The sequence below is a fragment of the Dipodomys spectabilis genome, unplaced genomic scaffold, assembly GCF_019054845.1.
Source record: "Dipodomys spectabilis isolate Male_0828 unplaced genomic scaffold, ASM1905484v1 ptg000107l, whole genome shotgun sequence".
NCBI lineage: Eukaryota > Metazoa > Chordata > Mammalia > Rodentia > Heteromyidae > Dipodomys > Dipodomys spectabilis.
In genome coordinates, this window is record NW_024870784.1 from 987,725 (window position 1) to 1,008,984 (window position 21,260).

At 46.6% G+C, this 21,260-nt stretch overlaps 1 protein-coding gene across 2 annotated transcripts in view; it reads left to right on the forward strand.

Annotated features, from left to right (window-relative positions):
- Positions 1-20,735, forward strand: part of Eva1c (eva-1 homolog C) — a 73,082-nt gene extending 52,347 nt beyond the window's left edge. For both annotated transcript variants that reach the window (XM_042687287.1, XM_042687288.1), the window contains 4 exons: positions 5,374-5,517; positions 9,059-9,139; positions 11,274-11,363; positions 20,183-20,735. In XM_042687287.1, coding sequence (XP_042543221.1) covers positions 5,374-5,517; positions 9,059-9,139; positions 11,274-11,363; positions 20,183-20,559 — 692 coding nt within the window. In that variant the 3' untranslated portion in view covers positions 20,560-20,735. The remainder of the gene's footprint in view (positions 1-5,373; positions 5,518-9,058; positions 9,140-11,273; positions 11,364-20,182) is intronic.
- Positions 20,736-21,260: the final 525 nt, after the last annotated feature.

Genomic DNA, 21,260 nt, shown 5'->3' on the forward strand with positions numbered 1-21,260 from the left:
ACTTATGTAATCACCTACCTCAATTTTTAAAAAAGCGGGAGAAGGGATGGGTTAGGAGGGATGGGGGACAATGTTGTCAGACACCTTGTACTCAGAGACTGTGTTGTAGAATGGGAACTTCTTTGTACAACGACTTAAAGATAATAATAATAATAAATGTTTAAAAATAAAATAAAAATGACAAGGAAGCCTATAATCCTAGCTACTCAGGAGGATGAGACCTGAGAAATGTGGTTCAAAGCCAGCCCAGGCTGCAAAGTCTGTGAGACTCTTTATCTTCAATTAATGACCCAAAAGACAAGAAGTAGAGATATGGCTCAAGTGGTAGAGCACCAGCCTTGAGCAAAAAAAAGACAAAAGCCAAGTAGGGCTGGGATGTAGCTCAGTGACAAAGCACTTGCCTAGCAAGTGCAATGTCCTGGGTTCGATCCCTAGTACCAAAAAAGAAAAGAAAAGGGGGCTGGAAAGGTGGCTCAGTGGTAGAGCGCTTGCCTTGCATGCCTGAGGCCCTGGGTTCGATTCCTCAGCACCACATAAGCAAAAAGATAAAAGCCGGAAATGGCGCTGTGGCTCAAGTGGTAGAGCGCTAGCCTTGAGCTGAAGAGCTGAGGGACAGCGCCCAGGCCCAGAGATCAGGCCCCATGACCAGACACCCCCCCCCAAAAAAAAAGCTAAGTAAGAGCTGAAGCCCCAATACTGGCACACATTCACAAAAATAATGTATATGAAAAAAATGTTCACAAATACAATGAGAAATAGAAAAGAGTGCCATAGAAAGTCTCCAGGAAGGCTGGGAAGGTGGCTCAGCGGTAGAGTGCTTGCCTAGCATGCATGAAGCCCTGGGTTCGATTCCTCAGTGCCACATACAGAGAAAAAGCCAGAAGTGGGGCTGTGGCTCAAGTGGTAGAGCACTAGCCTTGAGCAAAAGAAGCTCAGGGATAGTGCCCAGGCCCCCAAGACTGGCAAAAAAAGAAAGTCTCCAGGATCCCATGGTGGAGAAAGACATTTGCAGATAGTAAAGTGGCTAGAAGGGTCAAGGTCAAGGCTTCAAGGTCAACACAGTGTTTTGGTTCTTTTGTTGTTGGGGGGTTTTTTTGCACTTTTTTATTAGCATTAACTAGTTGTAGAAGGGCATTGTACTTTGGGCATGCAATGTTCCTGGATCAGCCTCTCCAACTCCATTATCTACAAATATTTTTAATTGTCATTGTTTTGTGGTTACTGGGGATTGAACCCAGGACGCAGGATATGGTGGGCAAATGCTCTACCACTTGAGTCTCGCTATGTTTATCCTGGCTTGACAAGATCTTCCTGCCTCTGCTTCCCAAGTAGATGGAGTGCAGATTGTATTTTTCTCTTGATAGTGTTATTTACTAGAGGAGCCTCACCCTTAGTTTTGGCTTATATCTTTATATGGGGTTTGAACTCAGGGTCTTATACTTGCTAGACAGGAGCTCTACCACTTTAGTCACATCTTGGCCCTTTTAGCTTTAGTAATTTTTTTCAAATACCATGTTGCATTTGTTTGCCAGGCTGGACCTTGATCCCTTGTAGTTGGATTGACTGTAATGAGCCACTACACACAACTTATTTGAGCTGAAAGTCTTGCTAACAACTTTGCCCAGGCTGGCTCCAAACTACAATCCTTTCCCTTTGCTTCTCAAGTAGCTGGAGGTTACACGAGTGAGCCACCACACCCAGCTCACCTGTGTGTTCAAAATAGAAACCTGTGTTTATTTTGGACAGAAAAGTGTTTTACAACATCAGATGTAAGATAAATTTTGTAATTCTTACTGTTACTTTTTCCCACGCAGGCAGCTTATGGAGCAATTGTCCATTCCAGGAACAATCCAAGGACCGTAACTTTACTCCTAGATAACCTTTTCGTGGTTTCTGGGATAGTTAAGTTTCACAAAAGAATAATTTTTTTTTTTTAGTATTTTATTTTATATTTATTTATTTATTTTGGGGGGTCCGGTTGTGGGGCCTGAACTCTGAGCCTGGGCCCTGTCCCTCAGCTCTTCAGCTCAAGGCTAGTGCTCTACCATTTGAGCCACAGCACCACTTCCAGCTTTTTTCTTTTTGCTTATGTGGTGCTGAGAAATTGAACCCAGGGCCTCATGCATGCAAGGCAAGTGCTCTACCACTGAGCCACTTTCCCAGCCCCACAAAAGAATAATTTTATATAATGTTTATGGGACATTTTACATTTCTCTCAAACTTGCCCCTCAGCCATTCCCTGCTGACAAACCTTCCAGCTCGACATGAATTTTAAGTTTTAAGAAAGTTTATTTTGTACTCTTTTTTTAATTATGTATTTTATTTTTGTAGTCTTTAAGGCATTAGCTCACAAACAAGCACCTTGAAACCCATAGTGACTAAAATCCTACCTCATCCCCAGGATTCAAAATACCTACCGCCTCTTCCTGTGAGTTTCCTTCTATGTCTCCTTGTTATATCCCAGTTTCAGGCGTTTACATTTAGATCTGATCTGCTTTCTTCACACCATGTTTGCTTGTTTTCACTTCTCAAGGCCAGAAAAAGCATAGAATTTAGACTAAAAGTTATCCAAGTACTTCAGTCTTTTCCCCAAAGTCTCTATCCTACCCCAGTTTGCTCCCTGTCTTCCGACTCAAGTTCTCCTGGACATTCTCCTCACGTTCATGCTTCTTCCTTGTCTACCTCTACCCAATTCACTTTATATTCTGTGTCCAAGGCCCCGTCCTCTAAAAGCCTGTCTGGAACACTCAAGTCCTCAATGATCCCTCTGATCCTTGACCTTAGGTCCTCTTGTCTGGCCTACTGCTTCCTGACATTTATTTAACTCTGGTCCATTACTACACCCGGTCTCTCATGGCTCCATTGCTGTTACTCAGATTTTTTTTTTTTTTTTTGGTCATGGGGCTTGAACTCTGGGCCTGAGCACTGTCCCTCTTCAAGGCTAGCGCTCTACCACTTGAGCCACAGCACCCCTTGCGGTTTTCTGAGTGGTTTATTGGAGATAAGAGTTTCACTGTCTTTCCTGCCTGGGCTGGCTTGGAACCATGATCCTCAGATCTCAGGCTCCTGAGTAGCCAGGATTACAGATGTGAGCCACCAGCACCCAGCTTTTTTTTTTTTTTTTGTCAATGACAGAATACCTGTCACCAACAAATGCAGGAAAATTTAATTTTTGTTCATGATGTCTGAGGTCCTTAGTTGATCTGGGTGAGAAAGATGTGGTGTAGGCCAAGAGCCGGTGGCTCACACCTATAATCCTCGCTACTCAGGAGGCTGAGGTCTGAGGACCACGGTTCAAAGCCAGCCCAGACAGGCAGGAAAGTCTGTGAGACTCTTAGCTCCAACTAACCACAGAAAACTGGAAGTGGCACTGTGGCTCAAGTGGTAGAGCGCTAGCCTTGAGCTGAAGAGCTGAGGGACAGCGCCCAGGCCCAGAGTGCAGGCCCCACGATTGACAAAAAAAAAAAAAAATGTGGGAGGGTGGGCAGAGCAGTTCATCTCATGGTGGCCAGGAAGCAGAGGGAGAAACTTCCTCCTTTTCCTCATCTTCTTCCATCTAGGCCCCTACCCTGTGGTTCGGTGCTGCCCACATTCAGTGAGGATCTTCCTCCCACAGCAAATTCAGTCTCTGGAAACTCCCTGACCAAAGTGTGGTTCACTAATCTCCCAGTTCCAGGCGCTTCTCATTCCAGTCAAGCTGACCCTCACAACTGCGTATCCTGCCTAACACAAGATGATGTCTTCATTCTGGTTTTTTTTTTCTGATAGTACATAGCACAGCACCTCATCCTCCACAAATATCTTACTCTACTTAATATAGACTTAATGTCTGGTCTATTTCTATAATAACATACCCAAGAGCAGATAATTTATAAGGATAGAGGCTTATTTGCTCCTGGTTCTGGAGGCTAAGGCCGAAGGCATCATACCAGCACCATGGGGTGAGGCAGAGCTAGAGGATAGCTTGCTTCTCTTCCTTTTATTTAAAGACTTCAACTTCATCCTGAGGCCCCACCCTTGTGATTTTATCTAATCTCAATTGCTTCCCAATAATAATAACATGACGTTAAGGGTTACGTTCCTAACACATGGACTTTTGTGGGGACATCTCACCATAGTAATACTTGTTCCAAATAATACTAATTTTTTAATGTAATTTTATTGTTAGCATTAAGGTGTTGTACAGAGGGGTTGCCATTCCAGAAGTCAGATAATGAGTAAATTTCTTTTTTTGGATGCCACCAATAATACTAATTATCATGGCATTGTATCAAGGTGCTGAAAACATGGCCTTGTGTTTAGTGGTTCATTTCTGTGTGTGTGTGTGTGTGTGTGTGTGCGCACACACACACACACACATGTGCACATTGCTCCTGGGACTTGAACTCACAACCTGGGTGCTATCCTTGAGGGTTTGGGTTTTTTTTTTTTGCTCAAACTAATGTGCTACCACTAGAACTACAGCTCCACTTCCAGCTTTTTTTTTTTTTAGTTCATTTTGACATTTCTTATTTTATATAAATTAAAGAGGCATGTAGTATCCGCTTTTGGTCTCACTGTGTGTGAGTGTCTAGAATCCTGTATAATTACTCATATTCTAGTATATTTTAGATCTAATTTCTGCATATCAGAGAGAACATTTGTCATTTGCCTCTATGAGCTTGGCTTCTCTCACTATGATTTCTTCTAGTTCTATCCATTTCTATCCCAGCAAATGACATAATTTTATTGTTTCTAATGGATATGTAAAATTCCATTATGTATAGGTTCCATTTTGGGGGGGGGGAGGTTAATTAGAGGTAAGACTGTCACAGACTTTCCTGCCTGCGCTGCTTAGTGATTGATTTCATTCATTCACTCGTTCATTCCCAAGTTATTTATTTGGGTATTAAAGTGCCCAAACACTGGAAATTAGATGATGAATAAGAGGAGGTAGCTCCTCACGGGCTCTCATGTTCATGTGGCGTGGAACGAGCCTCACAAGCCAATACCTCAACCAGTGGTTAGTTAAAACATTCATTGAAATAAAAACGAGAGGAATTTTATTCCGTGTTCTCCACATTATGTTTTTTTGTTCTGTATGCAGAGAAGTCACCTAAGTTGCAAAGCAAAACTCTGAGCCCTTGAATCAAAAATATATCAGATTTTCAAGCTGCCAGCCACAGAGCCTGGAGCCACGCTCAGGATTTGTGGGCATGAGCACGAAGCAGGTGCTGCCATCCTGGGTGCGCCAATGAAATGGAAGATAAAACAGAGGAACTAGCTTGGCTTGACTTGAAATGCATGTCAGTGTCTTTATTTCTAAGGAGTTCCATAAGGTAACTGGTGGCCAAGCATTGAACACAGCCCGAAGTTCTTATTCTTTCCTTCCAGACTGCTTGTCTTATTCGGCTCTGCAAGTCCTATCCAGAAGGTGCTACGGGAAGCAGAGGTGCACAATCCTTGTCAACAATTACCACTTTGGAAGCCCCTGTCTGCCGGGAGTGAAGAAATACCTCACCGTCACCTATGCATGCGGTAAGAATAAATAAACCTGCCATAAGCTCATAAAGACACAGCCTCTCTGGGGGTGCATTCTGCTCCCCAGGTTCCTCCCCAGCCTAGGCCCTCCTGCCTCCCTTTGCTGTCCCTTTTTCCTTGTTTATGACATTCATATCAGATAAACAACAGAATTTTCTCTGGTCAAAATTTGTTTTAAGAGTGTGTGCTTCTAGCAATCAGATTGGCAGTGCGTGTGGAGGGCGGGGCTAGAGCAAGGAAATAGGGATACAGTTGAGTTGTCTGAGAACCGGTGATTTTAATCTGGGCTCTTAGGAAGCTCTGAAATTTATTGGCGAGTCATGCAAGTTCACAGTCGTATTGTTTGGCTCCAATTTAACCTTCCAGCACCATTTGTGGGCCCAAAACAACTAGCTAGCTCTGCTGCCAACAGCTATTTTATCTGCATACCTACAGGACAATTAAAAATGTCTACATGACAGAACTACTTTGTTTTTCCAGTGTCTTTGTTTCGATTTTAATTTCTTAAAGCTACTTAAAAGCAAAGAGTGAGCCCAGCATTAGTGACTCATGTCTGTGATCTTAGCTACTCTGGAGGCTGAGATGTGAGGATCAAGGTTTGGTGCCAGCAAGGGAAAGAAAGCCCATGAGACTCATATCTCCAATTAACCAGCAAAAAAACCCCCAAAAAACCAGAAGTGGAAGTGTGGCTCAAGAGGTGGAGTGCCAGCCCTGAGCAGAAAAAGCTAAGTGAGAACATCTTGGTACTGAGTTCAAGCCCTAGTTACAAAAAAAAAAAAGCAAATGAGAAATAAGTGGTTAATTATTTTTTCTTTTGCAAGGTGCGATGGATTACATTGCCTTGTGTTTTAATGAGTACAAAAGCAAAAAGAAAGCAAGGAACTCTAGAGAACCTGATACCTTTTCTCTTCTGGCTATCTCTCTAGTCTTCTTTGTTACAGATTTTATTGAGATATAGTTCACAGGCCATACAATTTGCCCATTGAAATACACAAAATAGGGTTTTTAATATATGCCTAGAATTGTGCAAGTGCGGAGAGAGAGAAGTAGCAGTCTTGGCAGAGAGAGATGATACGTCCAGGTTTGCTGTGGCCAGGTAACCAGGGACATTGTTCTTGGGACCCAGAAAGAAGAAGTTATCTAATAGGGAATGTTTCATGTCTGCCGCAGCTCCAGTCTGGCACGATCATGCTGCTAGGACCAGTGGTCCTTAGTATCCAGGGCATATTCCTCGGGCATCTTCACCTGGCACCAAGGCCACGAAGGCCTCCTGGACAAAGGGGTCACAGTTTAGGAAAGGTGTCTGGTTGGAAATCCTGGGACATTTCTGGCTTTCATTCAGCACTTGGGATACAAATGAGGTTTTCTTGCTGTAGAGATGCCTCAGGAGCTTTTCTAAAGCAGTGCAGTGTGTTGTGTACCATTTGTGTTAGCTTCCTGTCTGCTTCCTGTCATCGATTCTCCCAGATTTCAACCAGACTGAAGTTTCTGCCAGGCACTGGTAGCTCACACCTGTAATCCTAGCTCTTCAGTGAGGCTGAGATCTGAGGATCACTGTTCAAAGCCAGCCCCAGACAGGAAAGTCCATGAGACTTCTAATTCCAATTAACAACCAAAATCCAGAAGTGGAGGTGTGGCTCAAATGGTAGAGTGCCAACCTTTGAGTGAAAAAGTCCAGCAATAGCATGAGGATTTGAGTTCAAGCTCCTGTTCTAACAAAAATAAGTTTTTTTTAAATTTTAAACTGCAGTTTTCCTCTCAGCCTGAAGCAGGCAGTGCGCTTGGCCTTCAGAACTCATGCTTTGCCCTGTTTTCGTTGTGATCTTTTGTCTACTGCTCTGCCTGGGATCTTGACAATCAATCGCTTACTCTTAGGGTCAGTGTGTCAGAAACGTTCACCACTGCCAAGACTCCCACCTGTCTGCCTCGCATCTGTCCTCTTTCCTCACATTTAGTGCATCCTGTTAACATCTCACTTCTAGAATTTTTTAGGTATATTATGGAAGAGGCAGAGAGCTCCGGAGGGAGGCAGAGGAGGAGCTGGGAAGGGATCAGAGGTGGTTTGGAGTGGGTCATGGTCATTTGCTTACTGTGGCTCAGGAAGCTCATGTCCCACGTTCATGCAGCTTTATCGCTGTGTTCTTTCTATACCTTAATGTCACCATTTTGTAAGTCAGCAAATTTTACTGGTTTGCGGTAAACTTAGGGCTACGCGACCATTACCACACTCCAGTTTGAAAACATTTCCTTGACCCCCTCAAAGTTACTTGCACCCATTTTTACTCCTACCTCTGATCCCAGGGAACCACTGATATAATTGCTTTCTCTAGATTTACCTCTCTTGGATATTTGTACAAATGGAATCATGCAGTCATCTTTTCTGCCTGGCTCCTTGGGACGTGTACAGACTTTCCCCTAAACAATGCAGTAGAAATGCCATGACACAGCATGGTAGGAGGGACTGTGAGAACCTAAAATTGGTTTTTTTTATTGGATTCTCCCACATGTTAACAATGGTAAATTTTGAGAGCTGCCCTTTCACATGTATCATTATTTAATTCTTTTGCTTATTAAATTGTATTCCAATGGATGGATATATCACATATTATTTCCCATGATTTTTTAAATATTATAAAAATGGGCCTAGCCAGGCTCATGCTGAATCCTAGCTACTTAGGAGGCTGAGATCTAAGGATCATAGTTCAAAGCCAGCCCAATCAGGAAAGTCCATGAGACTCTTATCTCCAATAAACCACTCAGAAGACCGGAAGTAGAGCAGTGGCTCAAGTGGTAGAGTGTTCGCCTTGAGCTGAAAAGCTGAGGGACAGTGCCTAGGCCCAGAGTTCAAGTCCCATGATTGACCAAAAAAGAAAAAAAAAGGGGCTGGGAAGGTGGCTCAGTGGTAGAGCGCTTGCCTTGCATGCCTGAGGCCCTGGGTTCGATTCCTCAGCACCACATAAGCAAAAAGAAAAAAGCCGGAAGTGGTGCTGTGGCTCAAGTGGTAGAGCACTAGCCTTGAGCTGAAGAGCTGAGGGACAGTGCTCAGGCCCAGAGTTCAGGCCCCACGACCGGACCCAAAAAAAAAAAAAAGGGCCTAAAATTTCTTGGTCATTTGCTAATGGCCATGAATTATTGGGGTATGTGGCGGGGGGGGGGGAGGGGGGAGGGAGGGACGCGGGTGGCTGATGACCAGTAAGCAATATGAAAAAATGGTAAAACATGCTTTCTAATTGTATTTACATTGCGCTGCCAACATTCATGAACTATGACAACATTTTTTTTTTTTTTTTGGGTCCGGTCATGGGGCCTGAACTCTGGGCCTGGGTGCTGTCCCTCAGCTCTTCAGCTCAAGGCTAGTGCTCTACCACTTGAACCACAGTGCCACTTCTGGCTTTTTTCTTTTTGCTTATGTGGTGCTGAGGAATTGAACCCAGGGCCTCAGGCATGCAAGGCAAGCGCTCTACCACTGAGCCACCTTCCCAGCCCCTATGACAACATTTTAAAGTATGTATTTAAAATATTTCTTTTTGATTTTTAGTTCCCAAGCACATCCTCCGAGCAATTGATCCAGCCATTGCTAATCTACATCCTTCTTTGAAGCAGAAAGATGGCGAATATGGTAATTGTTATGGCTTAATAGCAATATTCCTCTTTAGTAAAGGTGAATATCCCCGTGACTGCTGTCAGCACACGCTGGGAGGGATGAAAAGGGAGGCCAGGAGGTGTGTTTGAGGGGCTTGATCTGGTAAGGATAGTGCCAAAGCTTCCAATGATTGCAACGGGTGGCCAATGTTTTGTCTTGAGCTAGGCACTGGTAACTTACCATACCTGTAATCTAGCTATTCAGAAGGCTGAGCTCTGAAGACTGCAGATTGAAATTATTATGAGCAGGAAAGTCTGTGAGACTTTTATTTCTAAATAACCAGCAAAAAGTCAGAAGTAAAAGTGTGGTTCAAGTGGTAAAGCACCAGTCCTGAGGAAAAAAAAAAGGCAAATGAAGAGATGCCCTGAGTTCAAACCCCAGTACTAGCACAAAAGAAAAAGAATCCTAAGCAGAATAAATTCACTCGCCATTCTTCTTTCACTTGTTAAAAGCAAAACACCAGTCTCAACAAGAGATCTGCTCAGAAATAAATTGGGATCCTGGGCCATACAGGGAGCTTGTTGCAGAGATGATCCTGGCAGTAACCTGTGTGGACCAGAGCCAGGTCGGGCCTGTATGGCCCCTGCCTGTGGCACTGCTTCCAGTCAGTTCCGCCTGACTATCGTAGATAGAAGGGGAAGGAACGGCCATGTTGACTTTCTTCTCAGATCTAAAATGTAAATTCAGCTCCATGGAGCTTCTGATAGAAAATGTAGAGACCCAACAGATCACTTAAGATGGTAAGCTGTGGGCAGTAAGAGCTTCATCTCGTGTTACTGTCGTTATATTTATGAAGTCTGCCCGCGCATTATACAATTTAAGTAAAGCAATCCCTCTGTGTCTGTGGGAGAATGGCTCCAGACCCCCCACACATACTAAATTCATTTGATGCTCAAGTTCCTTTTATTAAATGGTATAAGATTTGCACAAAGCCCGCACATGTATTTCTGTATACTTAGAGATTATCCCTAGGAGGCTTATAAGCCCCAGTCCAATGTCATGTGTACCGTAGCCTTCATATGTATTGTTTAGGGAATGACAGCACAGAGACGAGTCTGTACATGTTCAATACAGCACATTCTTTTTCTCAGGATTTTTGATCTATAGCTGATTGAACCAACAGATGTGCAACCCTGAGATTCAGAGCGCTGATTCCATACTTTACCTATATATATAGTTGATACAAAAACCACAGGAAAACAGCGAAAAATAGAAATCATCTCCAGTCCAACGCTTAGAGAGACCTACGGAATAACCCTGGCTTTCTACCAGACCCTGTGACTCCGTCTCACTTCTCTTTCTGACTGGGCTCCCACATGAGCCCCTGAATATTCTGGCCCCCCTGTAGTCAGGGCCTGAGAGCTCTGTGACATGTTCCCAAGAGACTTCAGCCCTGACATTCGTAGGAGACCCCAGCCCCTGACCTGCCTAGTGCCATTTCTATGCTCCATCGAGACAGGTTACCAGCATTAGACACTAGATCATTTTTTTCATCATATTCAAAAAGCAGACATACACAGCCCCACTCCATAACCCAAGATCTGTCTCATCTCTCGCTCACAGAACTGACATCAGCTCTGTAGCAAAGTGAGATACTATTTCCCAAGCCTCTGAGAGGACAGACAAACGCCCCTGGCTTTGGGATGGGACAGTTAGGCCCACCTGAAGTTGGAGTCAAGACTTGAAATTGTTTTTTGGCTGTGGGGCCTGAACTCTGGGCCTGGGCGCTGTCCCTCAGCTCTTCAGTTCAAGGCTAGCACTCTACCACTTGAGCCACAGCGCCACTTCCAGCTTTTTCTGCTTATGTGGTGCTGAGGAATCGAACCCAGGGCCTCATGTATGCAAGACAAGCACTCTACCACTGAGCCACCTTCCCAGCCCAAGACTTCAAATATTTCTAATCCTTCTTATCATTCAGTTTGTAGGGACTGCTTATGAAGCGCTCTTCCTGGCTTAGTCTTCCATGATTTAGTCAGAAACCCATGTGTTTCATGGCCATGACTCTTAATGATTGGCAGTCAGGGAAGGGAACAGAGGGTGTTTTCGATTGGGCGTGCTGTGAACAATGCTGATGAATTGCTTTTGCTTTTTTTTTTTTTTAATGAAATAGATATCAACTTTAACCCCAGTGGATCGAGGGTTCTGCCGAAAGATGGAATTATTGTTAGCAACTCTTTGGCAGCATTTGCTTACATTAGAGGTAGGTCAATAAATCGAAGTTTCCTGGAGTACTAATGTATCCATCAAGACAAGTGCACCCATTCAATTGCAACACTCAGATAGCTAAAGAAAAATGATCTTTGGCTTGACCTGCCAACTGAAGCATCCCAGAAACACAAGATACAGACACACAGGAGACTGAATTCAAGTGTATCTGCAACCTGGCAACCACGAAGAAACCCACAGACCTAACACCACACTACTTAAGGTTGAGCTCCACAGGTATTTTCATCCCCTTGGCAAGTAGGAATGCATTTCCCAGGTCCAGATTTTCAGAAGGACGTGTGATTATATTTTACCCCTCATTTAAGAAAAAGAAGCCAGATCACTTAGTACACAAAACGGGTTGTCACACCCTCTCCTCCAAGAAGCCAGAGCCACAGTCACAAGTGTTCCTTCTCATGGTTGCCAAGGTTTTCCTTGTTAACCTTCCCTGCAAGGATCAGGCTCCACCTTCCTGAACTGGCAGAGCGAAGGCTGGCATCAGGCCTTGCCGTGCTGCAGGTCTTCTTCAGGGAGCAGGCAACAATTTTTCCTTGCCACCTTTTCTGACTATGCCAACACATGTTGTACCTTTGGAATGTTCACTGCAAGTTTCAACAGTGCCCGCTGGCCTGCCTGCTCAAGGCTGTGTTAGCTTCCCATCACTGCCACTTACAGACCTGACAGAGGCTACTTACAAAATAGAGGGGATTTGAGCTCTTGGTTCCTGAAGTTTAAGTCCCCATTGTTTTAAGTCTCAAGTAAAGGTGGCATATCATGGCAGATGCACCTGTCACACAGCCAGTCACATTTTAAACCGAGGCAGAGAGCACACCAGGGTCCCATACACAATTCCCCTCAAAAGCATGTCCCCAATGACCTAAAGACCTCCCACAAAGCCCCACCTCTTGAAGGTAAACAGCATCTCCCAATACTGCCACCTTGAGGACCAAACTCTTCCATACAGACCTTCAGAGGGACTCTCATACAAACCCTAGCAGAGATGAAAACTTCCCAGGGACCTTTGGTGAAAAACACAGTAATATAATAAGTAACAGTATTACTTAAGGCTTAAGGGAGCTGGGGCCACCTGGGTAAGCCTTCCTCAGAGGGAAATAAAGTCTTAAGAGGATGTCTCAGTCTAGGACACAGAGTTTTGCCCTGTCATTCTGTGGTTGAACCATTTCCACATCAGTATTTCTCCTGTGAGTTTGTCATGTGCTGTTTGATTTTGGTTTCATTGTTGTTTTATAACCATGCTCGCATTTGTATGTTTTGTTGTTCCTGATAAATGTCAAGGTTAAGAAGTAAAGGTGTCAGCGGCTCACACCTGTAATCCTAACTGCTCAGGAGGTTGAGATCTGAGAATCCCGGTGGAAAGCCAGCCAGGCCGAAAACTCCTCATGAGACTTATCTCCAATTAACCGCTCAAAAACTGGAAGTGGCGCTGTGGCTCAAGTGGTAGAACACTAAGCTTGAGCATAGAGAGGCTCAGAGACAGTGCCCAGGTCCTGAGTTCAAGCCCCACAACTGACAAAAGAAATAAAGAAAGAGACAGAGAGAGTCCCATATTTTCAAAATCCCTGCAGAGCCCCTTGGAGAGAGAGACCCCTGAGGTTCCTGCAGACAGAAGTAATAACAGGGAGAAGCAGCAATGTCACTTGCAGTGGTGTCAGACAGAACAAGTCAGCTCAACCTAAGCAGTCAGTGGATCAGCAGCAAGCACCAGACAGCTGAATGCCATCCTTGTCGCTGCCAGACAGAGGTGACCAGCCTCGGCTCCCTTGTGGGGTGTGATCTGCAGAGAAGCCACAAGTGGGAGCAGCTGGGAACCAAAAGCATGACTAGTCCAGGTCTAGTCCAGACCAGCCAAATGACTGAGGGAGCCCTGAAGGGCATTCCCACGTTGGTGTGGTCCCGTACCCGTGGGGACAGTGGACAGGAAGCCAGGGCCTGGTGCTGGGGAGCAGGACAGTTGGTAGAACAGACATAAGAAGTTGCTGTGGCGGCTTCTCCTCAGGGATCTGTTAGGTGGTTTTTTTCCCAACCTAGGGAAGGGTATGCGTATACGCATCTGTGTGTGCATACGTGATTGTGTCCATGTGAGTGTGTGCGTGAGCGGGTGTGCATTTTAGGAAGGCAATGTGCTAGCCGGCTCAGCATGAGCCACTGCTCCCTGGAAGATTGTGTTTAAGGGACATATTTATTGAGACAGTCAGGCCTCTAAGTGTGACCCCTCCCGCCCATCTAATTAGTGTTTAATTGGCATCTGGTGGTGTATTTGCCCTCATACCTTTTGTGGCCCAATATGTCTCCCGAGCTGGCAGGTCCTGTTTCACCTAAAAGCAACTCTAGGGTAGCAGACAAACCATGATGGAAAGTTTAATCCCACGTCCCAAAGTCACAGTGATGCCATTCCCCGCTGGGCAGGACAGACATTACACCTTGTCACATAGGTGTGGCCTCCAACCTTCAGTTCTGTGACAGGAAGTTACTGTCACCTGCCTGTGTGCTGTCACACTAGGCTGGGGACACTTTGTATTTCCCTCATTAGGAGCAGCCAGGCTGCTTGCTGTCCGGCTCCTCTTGATGGTGGCAAAGCCCCAGGAAGCAGGACCCAAGCCATAGCTCCTGGTGCCTGATCTGGACAGAAGCAGATTTGAGCCAGAGCTTGTCCTGGCCGCAGCCCAGGATCTAAAGAGCCAAAGGGGCCTTAAAGGCTCTCAAGAGTGCGCTGAGGATGATAAGGAGAAAGCAGTTCACGGTCTTAGTCTGTGATGATGAGCTAAATTTAGAGGCGAAGTTTGGAATAGTAATAATAAAATATAGCAAGAAGTTTCTATTCAGCCCCAGCAAGAAGAATAGCTTGATCTTTTCAGAGTATGTAATAGAAAAGGGGTCACAAACGCCTAAAGGAGTCCAACAGGTTCCAGAAGATCGATGAAGTGAATGTGTGTGTGCATGTGTATGTGTCAGTGCCAGTCCCGGACTTGAACTTGAAGCCTGAGTGTCATCTCTGAGCCCTTTTGCTCAAGGCTGGTGCTCTACCCTTTGAGCCACAGATCCACTTTGGGCCTTTTGGTGGTTAATTGGAGATCAAAGTCTATGGGCTTTTCTTTTTTTTTTTTTCTTTTTTGTTTGGGTCCAGTTATGGGCCTGAACTCTGGGCCTGGGCGCTGTCCCTCAGCTCTTCAGCTCAAGGCTAGCACTCTACCACTTGAGCCACAGCGCCACTTCCGGCTTTTTTCTTTTTGCTTATATGGTGCTAAGGAATTGAACCCAGGGCCTCGTGCACACAAGGCAAGCACTCTACCACTGAGCCACCTTCCCAGCCCCTTTATGGGCTTTTCTGACTGGACTAGCTTCAGACTGTGATCCTCAGATCTCAGCCTCCTGAGTAGCTAGGATTACAGGCGTGAGCCACCAGCGCCCGGCTGATGAAGCGCTTTTGATATAAAGCCTGGGCACAGCATTCCAGCCAATGGTAGCTTTGGATGGGTGAGTGGGCTACAGCATCTGGGGTTAGGCCAGCTCATCCCTAAAGTTCCATGGACCCCATCCAGGGTTCACGCGACTTCAAGTGGTTGATTTGGGTGAACTGGAAGCCTCATTCCCATGGGTTTGGAGCTCAGCCCATGGTGTGGAGCTCAGCCACAGTGCACCAGGCCTGGTGCTTCCGCCCATGATGCCCCACCCGAGGTTAGGGAAGGATGAAGAGTGAAGGGAGGGAGAGGAGGGAAGGAGGGAGGGAGACCAAAGGAAGGATATGTGCAAGAATGCCAAGGCAGGAAACCCTGGGACACCCACACAGAATGGAAACGCAGTGTGAGAGAGCTGTGAGTCAGAGCTGTGACTGAAGAGCTGAGGGACAGTGCCCAGGCCCAGAGCTGAACTTGGCAAGGTGACAGGCTGGGCGCTGCAAGCTTCCTTGGCTGTGGTGGCGACTTTGAGCTGATGAGAAGTGGGAGACAATTTGTGTTGTGAGTCAGGCAATGATGTGATTGAATGTATGCTCTTGAAAAGATGGCGAAGAGGGGCTGGGAAGGTGGCTCAGTGGTAGAGCGCTTGCCTTGCATGCAAGAGGCCCTGGGTCCGATTCCTCAGCACCACATAAGCAGAAAAGGCCAGAAGTGGCGCTGTGGCTCAAGTGGTAGAGTGCTAGCCTTGAGCTGAATTGCTGAGGGACAGCACCCAGAGTTCAGGCCCCATGAACAACCCAAAAAAAAATGGTGGCTGGGAAGGTGGCTCAGTGGTAGAGCACTTGCCTTGCATGCATGAGGCCCTGGGTTCGATTCCTCAGCACCACATAAGCAAAAAGAAAAAAAGCTGGAAGTGGCGCTGTGGCTCAAGTGGTCGAGTGCTAGCTTTGAGCTGAAGAGCTGAGGGACAGTGCCCAGGCCCAGAATTCAGGCCCCACGACCAGACCCCTCCCCCCAAAAGATGGAGAAAATGAAGGGGTTGAGAGAGGAAGTTATGGAGCATTTGCTGGCAGAAAAGATGAAGCAGCAGAGTTCATCATTTTCTATAATTTTTTCAGATAAATTCACTAGGTCCAAAAGTTACCTTATGAAAGGGAAAATACAAGCTGCCAGTCATGCAGTAGCCACTGTATACCCCAGATTAATCAATTATTAGCCAAATGTGGTGATATACACCTATCATCCCACCTACTCTAGTTGTGTAATTAGAAGGAGGATCATGGTTCAGGTTGCTCAGGCAAAAATGCAAGAATTGATTTAAAAAATAAAGCAAGCCAAGCATGAGTAAACCCCTGCCTGATATTATAACTACTCAGCTGAGACCTGGAGAATCATAGTTTGACTACTCTGGGCAGAAAAATCTGTGAGACTTCATCTCCAATTAACTGGCAGAAAGCTGAGCTGGAGTTGTGGCTAGTTGGTACAGTGCCAGCCTAGTGAGCACAAAGCCCCGAGTACTGTGAAAAATAAGTAAGTAAAAGGTCTAGCACAGCTGGGCCCAGTACCTCAAGCCTGTAATCCCAGCTACTTTGGAGGTAGAGATTGAAGGATCACAGTTTGAAGACAGTATAGGGGTAAAAGAAGTTCATGAGATTCTCTCTTCGCCAGTGGGCACAGTGGCAGGTGCGTATCATCCCCAGTGACACAGGGTAGCGTAAGTCAAAGGATCACGGCCCAGGCCAGTGAGGTATACAGCAAGACCCTTCCTTAAAAATAGCCAGTGCATACAAAGGGACTGGAACACTGGGCGCTGGTGGCTCACTCCTGTAACCCTTCCTGCTCAGGAGGCTGAGATCTGAGGATCACAGTTCAAAGCCAGCCCAGGCAGGAAAGTGAGACTCTTATCTCCAGTTAACCACCAGAAAACCAGAAGTGGTGCTATGGCTCAAGTGGTAGAGCGCTAGCCCTGAGCTAAAGAGCTGAGGGACAGCACCCAGGCCACAGAGTGCAAGCCCCATGACTGACAAAAAAGGGACTGGAGTCATAGCTCAAGTGGCAGAGCACCAGCCGAGTGAGCAAGGTAGTAGTAGTGACCACCATGTGATAGATGCCCCCTGGTGGAGGAGGCTGGGAGACACAACCAGACACAGGCTGTCACCAAGGCTGGCAGTCCCTGTAGGAAACATATTCAGAGAACAAAAGGGATTAAATAAATAGAGACAAAGAAGGGCCAATCAGTAGAATGTGTTGTGTCCTAAGGGTTATGACTAATTTAATTCCATTAATCTAAAAATCCTGAAAAGGAAATAAATGGACCCAGAAGCCCAGGGCTCACATCTGTAATCCTAGCTACTCAGGATGCTGAGATCTGAGGATCGAGGTTAGAAGCCAGCCTGGGAAAACAAATCTGAGAGACACTTATCTCCACTTAACCCCCCAAAAGCTGGAAGTGGAGTTACAGCTCAATTGGTTGAGTGCCATCTTTGAGTGAAAAAGCTAAGAGTCAGATCTTGAGTTCAAGCCCCCCCCCTCCACACACACAGGACACACACACAAACAAGAAAAGAGTCACCATAGCAAGTCTGTTGTGTGGCTGAATCAGGCCTTGAACTTGAACTTGACCCTGCCCGGCCCGCACTGCACCACTGCTTGGACAGTAGAGGTGTCTCACTGTTCCTAGAGGCTGCACTGGGCTGGAATTCCTTCTTCCTGGAACTAGCCATTCTCAGTTTGGATCCACTTCCTTATCCACAGTAGTCCATCACTACCAACAGGGCTCAAGAGTTCTGTTTTCCAAGGAGGAGGAGGAGCTGGGTGGTGGCTCACTTGAAATTCTGTAGCAGGCACCACAGAATGGGTGGACTGCAGGGGAGAGAGGCTCAAAGATTTGGTGTGTGAAGGGACTGGAAGCGGGGAGGAGGAAGAGGAACGGAAGAGAAGGAGGAGGTCTCAGTCCATTATCTACTACCAGGGGCCCATCACAGACTGGGTGGATGATAAAGGAAGAGATTTTTGTTTGGCCTACTTGTTGGCAGAGTCCCAAGCAGTACAGAGTATACACAGTGACAGCCTGTGACTGGTGTGTGTGTGTGTGTGTGTGTGTGTGTGTGTGTGTGTGCATAGGCCCTCCTGCTTCTACTCACAAAGCTACACTAGGGGCTCCACCCATGGCTCGATGTAGGCTTCACTCACTTAATATTTCCACACAAGACACCATGGGGGAGACTCGAACCCCAACCAAAGCAGAAGGCAACAGTGAGGCCTGATCTGCAGGCAGGGGAGAACGAGAAATGTTGGGTCGGAGTCTACGTATATTTTGTATGTGACTAATAATTTCACCCCAAGTACCAAAGTGTCTCTCTATCGCCAGTCCGTGACTGCTGTGAGGGGCGATGAGCCTTTCCCATCCTCTGCAGCCTATGTACCTCTATCTGAGCAATCCTCCATACACCTTGACTCCATGCAAACGCCACCATTTTACCAATACCACTGTAGACATGGCTGGGCTTCAGCGGGGATCCAGAGAGCATGGGTGTCTTCAAGAGAAGGAGGGGATGATGCTGTCAGGGCTTTGAAGTTGAGAAAATTCAGAGATGGCTGATGGCTTGAACGCATGCTCGGGAAGAAAGTGGACTGGGCAGGTTTCCACTTCCAAGAAGCTAAGGCGTCCCAGTTTCATCTCTCAGTGGACTGCATTCCTCCACTGCCCTAGTGTTTGAAAGTCCGCCTGGGCCTCTGGGGAAGTTGAGTGGCCGTGAAGACAAGTCTTCATTATTTGCTAGGATAAAGGGAGTGGCTAAGGAGCCTTTGTTCAGTTAGGGTGTTCTGGGAAAATGTCCTAGGGACCATGTGTGCCCCACCGGGAGCTAGCTCCCTGATCAAGGTCTGGGTTCTAGTCCTGGCTTGCCTGAGCAGGCCACCAACCTCCAGGAAACAGCTTCCCCTCTGTGTCTGGCCTTGAACATCTATATTAGGGTATTGGCAAACTATTGTCTGGGGGCCAAATTTATGAATAAAGTTTTATTGGGACACGGTAGTGCCTTGCGTTTTCTACACCATCAATGAATGCTTTTGTACTCTAAGAGCAGAGCTGGATATTTGCAACCAAGACTATATGGTCCATCAAGCCTAAAAGGAGCAGACTTGTCTGCTCATTTGTGGGAGGTCTGTCAACTCTTGGTTCCTAACAGGAGGGAGTTTATGGGTCCTTCTCTCCCAGGATGGAGATGCCAAGATCCCAAGGAGTCTCCACGACATGAAGGAGAAACAGGGACAGAATAAAAGTCTCTCTCCTCCTCCCCGCCCCCCAGGCTAGTGTGAAAGTTAAGTAAATGAGGTCCCAAGGCACCCAGTATGTATTAGTATGTAATTAATTTTATTGTCAGTCATGGGGCTTGAACTCTGGGCTTGGGCACTGTCTCTGAGGATTTTTTGCTCAAGGCTAGTGCTCCATCACTTTGAGCCACAGCTCCACTTCCAGTTTTCTGGTGGTTAATTGGAGATAAGAGTTTCACAGACTTTCCTGGCCCAGTTGGCTTTGAACTGCAATGCTCAGATCTCAGCCTCCTGATTAGGTAAGATCACAGGCATGAACCTCCAGTACCAGGCTTGTATTTAAATTTTCTATCACTATATTTAGAGGATCTTTGTGGAGACAAGAAAAATGAATGGAATTTGTTATTTCTTAAGCCCCAAAAAAGAAAGGCATTAAGTTTTGATAGCACCCACCACACAAATACTTAAGCTCTGTCTATACAAGATACAAAAACTAATCACTGCTACTGACAGCTGATAGGTGGTAGTTGAACGGGATTTCCTGTGTGGATGTGGGCACTCTAAGAGCTATTCTGAAATGAGCCCATTTCGTCAGAAGGACTCTATAACAGCAAGGCATTGCTAGCTCTTTGTCCAGATAAGAAACTGAGGGTCTGGGAAGATGGCTCAGTGGTAGAGCGCTTGCCTTGCATGCCTGAGGCCCTGGGTTCGAGTCCTCGGCACCACATAAGCAAAAAGAAAAAAATCTGGAAGTGACGCTGTGGCTCAAGTGGTAGAGCTCTAGCCTTGAGCTGAAGAGCTGAGGAACAGCGCCCAAGCCCAGAGTTCAGGCCCCACGACCGGACCCAAAAAACAAACAAAACAAACAAACAAACAAAAAAGAAACTGAGGCACGCGTGAACGGTAGGTCTGGTTTAAAACTCAGGGGAGACCCGTGAGTCCCCTTCCACGTAACCTCTCAGATGAGTCCAGATATCAGCCATTCTCGAAAACTTGTTCTTCTCTGGGGAAGAGATCCATTAGGTGTGGCTGGTCCACCTATGCTGCCCAGGACTGGGCAGGATGTGGAGTGGGAAAGAGGAACAGTAGCTCCACCTCCTGACCTGTCCTCTTCCTCCCTCAGCTCATCCGGAGAGAGCCGCCTTGCTGTTCGTGTCCAGCGTCTGCGTGGGCCTGGTCCTCACGCTGTGCGCACTGGTCATCAGAGTGTCCTGCGCCAAAGACTGGCGGGAGCTGCGGCAGGGGAGGGAGCACCTGGTGCTGGGCAGCGACGAGGCGGAGGAGGACAGCGAGGAGGACGAGGAGCAGGAGCACTCCTCTGACTCTGACTTTCCCCGGGAGCTGACGGGCCTTCGTCGAACTTCCTATCCAGCCTACAGCTCCATCGAGGCCGCCGAGCTGGCGGAAAGGATCGAGCGCAGGGAGCAAATCATCCAGGAAATCTGGATGAACAGCGGCCTGGACGCCTCGCTTCCAAGACACATGGGCCAGTTCTACTGAAACTCAGTGGCATCTGAGAGGGGAGCGTCCACACACGTTCCTTGGGCTTTGATTTCCTTGTACCTTCTATGAAGGAGAATCTGTCGTGTCACCCAGGACTGGTGGAGGCGGAAGGCTGTCCACGGCGCCTCTCCAGATGTTTACGGCACATCCCAGAATAAATGAGGAGGGAAGAAGTCTTTGTGGTCTCTCCTTACTTGGAGTTTATGTGCACATGTTCCCTGTCCTGTCCATAGTTACAGCCCTACTTCCTATGAACTGTCCCGGCTGCTTGTGTGGAGGTCATTTAAATCCTCACTCCAAGCTCATACAGCCGCTACCCACCCCACAGGTGCTTAAGCAGAATCGCAGGGACAAGCGGCTCGCTGTAGCTGAACAATTATTCCAAGTGCAGTCCAACCAAAAACAATCCAAGGAAATGTCAAAAACAAACCTTTTAAAATCTGCATGTGTTTGTCAGATGCCAGGGGCTTACGCTTATAATCCAAGCTAGGATTACAGATCTCAGGAGACTGAGCTCTGAGGATCACGGTTCAAAGCCAGCCAAAGCAGGACAGTGGGTAAGACTTTTATCTCCAAATAACCAGCAAAAAGCTGTTAGCGGAACTATGGATCAAATGGTGGAGTGTTAGCTTTGAGCAAAAAAAAAAAAGCTCAGAGACAGTGTGCAGCCCCTGAATTCAGCACCTCCCCCCAAACCC